This window comes from Dendrobium catenatum, unplaced genomic scaffold (genome assembly GCF_001605985.2).
Source record: "Dendrobium catenatum unplaced genomic scaffold, ASM160598v2 fragScaff_scaffold_671, whole genome shotgun sequence".
Lineage (NCBI taxonomy): Eukaryota > Viridiplantae > Streptophyta > Magnoliopsida > Asparagales > Orchidaceae > Dendrobium > Dendrobium catenatum.
The window spans coordinates 536,668-545,045 of NW_021319133.1; the positions used below are offsets into that span (position 1 = coordinate 536,668).

The window sequence follows — 8,378 nt, forward strand, 5'->3', positions numbered from 1 at the left end:
GATGCCTATTAAGTATCAAGACTGTGGTGAGGTTATAATTAAGATGAACTTGTGGACATTTTGCAACCACCACAACAACAACAACAACATTAAAGTCTTTATCCTAGTAGTGGGGTCAGTTACATGAATCCTTTTCCTCCATTGTGTCCCATTAAGGATCAAATTTAAATTTAATAAAAAAAGGTCATTTCTAATATTTTCTAACCAAGTATTTTTAGGTATACCTCTACCTTTCTTAACATAAGCCAAATCTAATACATCTACTCTCCTAGCCAGGTCATCGGAAGTGAAATAACTAGATGCGCTAAGAAGGGTGTGAAATGGATATTTTAAAAACTTCCTTAAGGAACATAAATATCTTTTTATAACTTTATGCGGAAGCGAATTTCATTCATAATAAAAAGATATATTATCAATTTCACCCACGCAATTAATCACAATAAAAATGAATACGAAAATAAAGTGAGGAAATAATAAGGAAAGAACACACCGATTTATAGTGGTTCGGTCAAACCATGACCTACGTCCACTCCCCACAGCTAGACGGAGAAGCCCTTACACAATCACTTCCACCTTCCCCGGTGCGGCGAAGGAGGCGGGTCCCTTGACATCAACGCGATCTTCTTCTTCCCAAACCTTCCTTCAAGACGAACCTTGAATCCGATGGTACTGAGGTGCAAGCTCGCTGGAGCAACCGTGTAAAATCTCCTTCACACTCCCTTGAAACCCCCTCCAAGGTTCTTCTCCCTCTCTCAAACTCCACTCTTTCCTCTCTCCCTTTAAAGTCCTCTCTTCAAGTTTTCTTCAAAAGAATAAAGACACAATGGCTGCCAAAGATTCTTACAAAATCTTATGAGAGTGCTTAAATACAGGGCTAAAAAAACCCTGAAAAAAACTTAATTCGGCCATCAAATATCATACCGTACGATCGCAAGATCGTCCAGTACGATGTGCAGAAATTAACCTGTTATTACTATACGATGTCCAGTTAGTATTGTACGAACAATTCAATTGAAGTTCGTACTGTATGATGTCCTGTATGATGTGCTGTACGAACAGTTCAATAAACGAGCCAGTTCGTACAGTACGAGCCAGTTTGTACAGTACGATCAAAATATTAAAATTAAGTCGTTTTGATTGAATAATCACAGGATTAAATTAGGCAATGTTTTAAACATCGTCTAGTACGATAATGTTCGTACAGTACAATTAGAACAACTTTCAAATTCAAATTTTTGCCTAATTTAATGGACGGCGGGCTTTCTAATTATAACAGATCGTACAGTACGATGTGGTGTTCGTACGGTACAATTAGTTATATTTTAAAAATATTTTTTTTCAGGAAAATAAAATATTTTAATTAATTTCGGTTACACTAGATCGTATAGTACGATGTACATAAAAAATTAAAAAATTTAAAAACATTTTTTGTTCCCTCTGTGTGTGCATGATCACTAATCTAACATACATCATTACAAGGCTTTACTCAAGAAAAGAAAATTACAGACTCATTTAATACAATCAATTCTACACAATCTTGAGCCTTCAAACTTCAAAAGAACGGTGTATGGTGTACCTGAAATATTAGTCAACATAGAAAAAAATATGCACTACAAATACTAGAAGAAATAAAAGATTAATAAATATTATTTATTATCATCAAAATCATAAACTCGGAAGCCGGAGTTGCAACAGGAAGGCCTCCGCTTTATATGACCAAACCATTTAAGGCGACACTCTCTAATCTTATCTTCCATTGGAGCTACTCCAACCTTTTCACATATATGCTCGTTTTGTATCATATCTCTGAGAGTAAAGCCACCCATCCAACTGAGCATAAAGTTTTGGGAAGCACACTTTAATTCAATACTTCTATTAATTTTATGTGCAATTCACATTTCATTGCATGATAGTTTCACATCAACTTAACTTAATATTATGCTTCCCTTTTAATTGTCAACATTCTGCGCCATAAAGCATTGCAGGTCTCACCATCATCTTATAAAAATTTTCCTTAAGTTTGAGGGGGACTTTTCTATCACACAACACGCCCGATGCATTCCTCCACTTCAACCATCCAACTTGAATTATACTAGTAATATTCCCATCTATTTCACCATCACTATGAACAATACTTAATTAAAATAAAAAGGAAAATTTACATCTTCTTGAATTAAGAAGATACTTTGCTGACCAGGTTCTCTGTTTTCCATCCGTTAATCATTATTTTCTTGATCTTGAGCAAACATCTACCGATTTTCTTTGGTCTTAATTGCACGGGACTGCTGAGCCATCCAGCAGCTGGAGATTGGAACTCTAGGTTCATTCATCAGAATACAGCCTTCTTTTGAAAGTCTAGGAGATCTTTCAATTAGTGTTGGTGGCTAAAATCTGTTAAGAAGCTGATCAATAAAACATAGAATTTCCTCGTCTTGGACGGAGAAAATTTTACACAACTAAACATCTTTCTTCCTGGACCGTAAATGAACCTCATCATGTTGGTTGAAATTGATCCAGTCATACATTAGGGGATGAATTGTTCATCCGTTATATGATTTAAGCTAACAGCTGAATAACTTTCAAGAATGAGGATATGTTCCTACCTGAAATGCCTAGGTCGACACATCTAAAAAGAAATTCTGATTGTTTGGTTTCTTGAGATTGTTTGGGTTTAATTCCACTAGTAAGAACTCAGGACCTAATTAGTTCATAACTATCAAAAACAAAAAATTGCAACGGGAACAACAGGAAAGCCTAAGGTCACACCAAAAAAAAAAAAATCCTAGAGCTACTCTACAACTCCATAAAAGCCCCTTGGTTATGTTCCCTGATCATTAAAAACTGCTTCGCATCAACAAAATCTAAAGATTGTAACAGAAAGACTAGGTGAAACCACAGCAGCAAACCTGCAATCTTCATTCTTATGAATTATGGACAAAAAAAGAATAGTAGTTCTAGCTACAAACACACTGGTTAAAAAATTACATGATTGAAGACATCAAAAAGATAGAAATGGGTCGGGCAAAACCTCCATGGATTCTGACATACTTCAAAATCTTCAAATTCATCCACAGATTTGTATCAATCTGCTCCAACCTACATCTTCTTACTCATCAACAATGAACTGGTCATCTGGCCCGTCGCTGCCAACTCTGTTTTCCCCGGGCACCATCCCGTTCACATGATGCATCCCCTGCATCGTCTGTGACATATAATGCTGCGCACCAGCACCATTCCCCACTCCCATCGCAGCAACATCCCCAATCCCACTGCCGCTGACACCTGCCGCCCAGTGGGAGATGATCCCAATCAGTTGGTTAACTACCGCCTGCTGCTCGTGCAATACACGAGCTTGGATCTGTTCCATCTCTGCCCGGTGCTGTTCCATCATCCCTTCCATCCTCTTCCTCCACTCTGCACGCCGATGCTCCATTCTTTCCTCCCACTCCCTCTCCTCCTCTTCCCGCCGACGCAGTCGTTCCACCTCCTCCACCCCCCTCGACTCCCTCTCCTTCTCCTCCTCATCATGGGCCTGCCGAGCCCTCTCCTCCAACCTCTCCTCCCTTTCTCGAAGTTCGGCAAGCGCCAAGGAAACCCTAGCCCATTCTCGACCCTCTCTCCTCCTCCGTTTCTTCTTCTTTCTCCTCGCGGAAAGGAACGACAACTCAGGCGGAGGCAGCGAAAGAGGGTGAGACGCGTCTTCGTAGTCGAATCCGCCATCTTCATCCGAGCAGTCAAACCCTAACCCTATGCCAAGATCTCCGTCCGCGTCGGCCGGGGAGGCAAGAGGCTCGGGGGCGGCCACGGAGGAAGTGGGGTCCGGAGGTTTGAGAGGCAGAGGCGCGTCACCGAAGACATCGCGGTATCGTAGAAAATTGGGCCAGAGAGAAAGGCCCTGGGACCAATCTGGTTCGTTGGCGGATGCGGAAGTCGAGGACGAGAAAAGCTTTTGCTTAACGAGAAGGTACTGATGGCGCATGTTCTGGACCTTGGTGGAAGCGTCCTTCCATGACCACAGGAAGGGGTAAGCGACGGAATCGATGCAGTGGTGGCCGGCGTTAACGTGAGCAGCGATTGGGCGGAACTTCTTCTCGCGAGTGCGCATCCGAGCCAGGATGCCGTCCGATTGCATCTCGGCGTACTTTTCGATCAGCGAGCGCTCTTCCTCCTCCGTCCACTTTTTCCGCTTCAGTGTCGTGGAGATGGCCAGCGGCAGCGGCATCATCCACTAAGTTGTCGGCGGAGACGGCCGGCGAGGGCGGAGGCATCCGCGAAGGCGGACTCTTCTCACAAATTTAAGGCCGATTTTGATGGTAATTGGTTGAAATCTGGAGTTGGGGGTTTTGACGATTGAATTGCTGTTTGTGTTTCGTTTCCAGTATTCGGATCTTCTTCAATTAACCATAATTTTTTTTTTGGACATTTAAGTCATTTAAGGCAAACTCATACACACAATGCATACACAAAGACTCAAACTCAAAACCTCTTAGTTGGAAGCCTAAGCTCTCAACCAACATGCTAAGGTGAGTTGTGTAACCATAATTATTCACGATATCATTTAATTATATATATATAAAACTTTTGTAAATACATCTTGATGGCCTAATATTTTGCCACGTAATCATCTCAATCGAAAAATGGAATCGCGCCTCAACTGCCCTGGGAAACAAGTTAGAGACCGGTTTGGTTGGCTGAATGCAAGAGTATAAAGAAATACTCTATAAAAAAATAGGGGGATTTACATACATACCTCTTTATTTCATGATATTTACATACATAACATTTAAAACCTTATTATTATATACCTATCACTCATAGAAGAAATATGAGCGCATGAAATGAAATATTAAAATTTATAGGGTGGTATGAGCAGTAAGAATTAAATATATGAGTGATATATTTGATATTGAAATTTTATATTAGTGTTAGGGATGTAATATTAAAATTTTGAATATTAGATATGTAAATAGCGTGAAATAAAGTGTTATGTATGTATGTAAATCCCTCAAAAAATATTATGAATTTGAAATATTTACAATTATTTGGATGAATATAAAATAAATATAGATGATCTTTTTATTTGATTTAAAGTAAGATAAATACTATATAAAACTTAATGATAATGATCTATGGTGGGTGGTGAGTAGCAATGGGCGTTGATGATGATGACTACGACAAAGGCGACATCCAGCGACAATGTTGGCGATGGTCGCCGTGGTGGTGGGCAAAAAGTGATGTTCGCCGGCTACTATAGCGGCGGCAATGCCATAGAACTTTTAGTGTATTTAAAAATGAGTTAAATCTAACGATTTTTAAGTACATCAAAATTAGACTTGTGAAATGTTAATTTTTCTTGGTGATAGAGAAGAATACTAGCTATTGACAAATTAGAAAAGAGGAGCTTTAGTTGGGGATTTATAGCTAGGGAACGAGAATGCGAAGAAAAATATTTCTAGTGAGGAAGGATAACATGGAGAACAGTAGTTTAATTTGTATTACAGCTCAACGAAGAAGCAAAAATGTGAAAAATAAGCTAAGATTTTCCAATAATATAAAACAAAGATTTTTTGTCATAATGAAAATGGTTTCTTTAGCTTAAATATTATCATATAAAAAATAACAATTCACTTTTGAAGTTTCATTTATACGTTTGCTCATACATATCTTTTCAAGTATTTAGCAGATTATAGCGGATGGACGTGTACCTCGTGGACCCACAAGGGAGTTCATACATGAACCATAAGACCTAACTCAATGGGGGACTCCGAAGGGAGTAGCTCCTCATAAGCACAATCAAGGGACCTGTTGGATCACTCGATTCATCACTGGCCCTCCATTGAGGGGTAGCCACTCATTGCTATCCATAATAGAGTGTCGTTAGCTATACTCATCATTTCAGCTATAGGCAAAACAACTATCGAAGAGGGTTGCAACTTACCCATCATGGCCAGTTGGCCATAGAACATGTCAACGTCATAAGCTAAATGCATTCACCACCTACTCCAAGGCATTTTGGGGCTTCACCACAAGTCACTAATGATCTCGAGATGTTAGTTAACTATAGCCCTCTTGGCTCAGCTCTTGCCCTTGAGCATTTGACACTATGGTACTCTCCCTAAGACAAAGAAACATGGTTAAGATGAGTAATCATCCACCAAGCCAGTCAAGTCCTGACACGTGTTTACAATAATTTATAATGAGCGTCATTATCTTATGTACTTGTTTATTTGTTTATTGATTTAGCTTTTCATATAACCTTTTGATTCCTATAAATAAATGGTAAAAAGAAACATTTTGAATCTCTTGGGCACTTGTACTATATATATTTGAGCTAGTGGATTATTCCCTAAAGCATGCCCACTAAAGAGATTGAGCGCCACCTACAGACACTTAAACCCAACACTTCCAATAGTGAAATTTGTGTTTCAACTCAATGTGATTTTATTTATTTGTCTATTAATATGCATTTGTTTGTCTTTATTATGAGTCATTATATCTTATATTTGTATGTAGTCGTCTTATATGATCGTTTGTCTTTAATATGAGTATGCACACCTTACATTTTTATGATTGTCTTTTTTTTTTAGATAAGTCTTCATGAAGAGGTATTACAAAATATGCTAAAACTCTTCGACAGGTCTTTTTTTATAAAAGAAGATGATTATGAATTTTATATGCATATGCTCCAAGAAAAATGTTTTAGCATTTGAAAATAACTTGATTATGATAATTAATGACCTAAATGCAATTTATGGAAGCGACTCGTCTACTTCGATACATCCTCCACGTGAATGGATGAAGAATAGGAGAAATATCTTTGGACCCTCATAAGGTAAAAACAAAAGATACCCCAAGAAATTTACCTTTAGTTCAGTTTCATAAGATGAGTGCATGTTCATTCAATCTTTGAAAATTGGTATTATTTTTATCGTAGTTGTTATTATTCATCATTAAAATAATATTAATTTTTATTAGTCGAACCTCTCCTGCATATCACTCGTTTTGGACCATGGCTCAACTACCATCATTGGTCCACCACTGTTGTCCGACCCTTATCCGACCACAATCATCAGACCACCATCGTCCTACCATAATTGTTGAATAATCACTATCTAACCTCTATCATTAGACCCCAGTCACATGACCTTAGTCATTAGAACACCCATTCCAGACCACCATCATAGGACCTTCGTTGGCTGACCATTGTCGTTGAACCACCATCATTAGACCACCACCACCCAACCAATATATCACCAGACCATTGCCACCCAACCCAACATCTATCATTGGACTGTCTTCATGAGACGACACCAATATATCACCATCACTTACAAAAAAAATACCTCTCATGTCTCACGGAATGCATGATTTTACCCTTTTTATTTTGTTTGGAGATGGTCGACAGAGATGGCAGTGACCTACGGTGGTGGTGTGGTGGCTAGCGGCGATTGCCGAGGCCAATGGTGACAGCGGCGGCCAGTGGGGTTGCTGGCTAGAGGGCGATAGTTGTGGATGTCGGCGACCATCAGCGGTGGTGAAGTAAGCAAGCGAGCAATTTAAACCTTTCTCGGACAAAATAGTTAAGAACACTTTACCTCAAAAATAAACTAGAATGGAATACAATGTATTTACATTATTTTACCTTGGATTTGACTTTCATCCAACCAAGCACCAAAAAGTGAAAAAGTAATGCATTTGAAATACTTTGCATTAACTTGCTTCCAACCAAACAACCTCATAACAAAAACAAAAAATCGTTGTACCCAACACAAATCTCTATGCAATATTTGAATTAGAAATTTTGAGAATTTAAATTAATTATTTCAATATAGACTTATATTTTATAGTTGATATATCTCCAAAAAATCAATTGATCAACATGAATCTCGACGTAATATTCCAATAGTAAACTTCTTTAATTAAATTCAAAACCACCTAAACTCCAATTTCAGCTAACTTATAATCAGACTAAACGTCTCGACCAAACAAACCCATTGGAATAACAAACGATCTAATCCAACTACAAATGAATCCAGATCAAACATTTGAAGTATATTTTAAGTTGTTTTAATATTACAGAAATATATTGCACTTTATGTTGATATCTTATGGTGATATATGTCGACGACCACCATCAACAATTAGTGTTAGATTTTCGCCATACGACTATTATAGCTTGGCTATTAACATCTAATCCACTTGTTTGGATATAACTATACATTCTTATTTGTATTCAATCTCTTCTTCAATTGTGAGGAGGGATGATTCATATATCTTTCATTATTTAGTTGATTATTGTAACTAGGTCAGGTCTTGTGATTTTTTTTCATTATTGAATTGTTCACATAAAATCAGATATATTACCTTTGTGAAAAAAG

General features: G+C 38.1%; 1 protein-coding gene across 1 annotated transcript; it reads right to left on the minus strand.

Moving 5' to 3' along the window:
* Positions 1-3,106: 3,106 nt before the first annotated feature.
* LOC110105636 (golgin subfamily A member 6-like protein 4) lies at positions 3,107-4,222 on the minus strand. The gene has a single exon (XM_020835216.1). The coding sequence runs from the start codon at positions 4,220-4,222 to the stop codon at positions 3,107-3,109; it is 1,116 nt and encodes a 371-aa protein (XP_020690875.1).
* Positions 4,223-8,378: the final 4,156 nt, after the last annotated feature.

Excerpts from the sequence above, each read along its gene's own strand:
- LOC110105636 (XM_020835216.1), bottom strand. The coding sequence starts at position 4,222 with ATGCCGCTGCCGCTGGCCATCTCCACGACACTGAAGCGGAAAAAGTGG.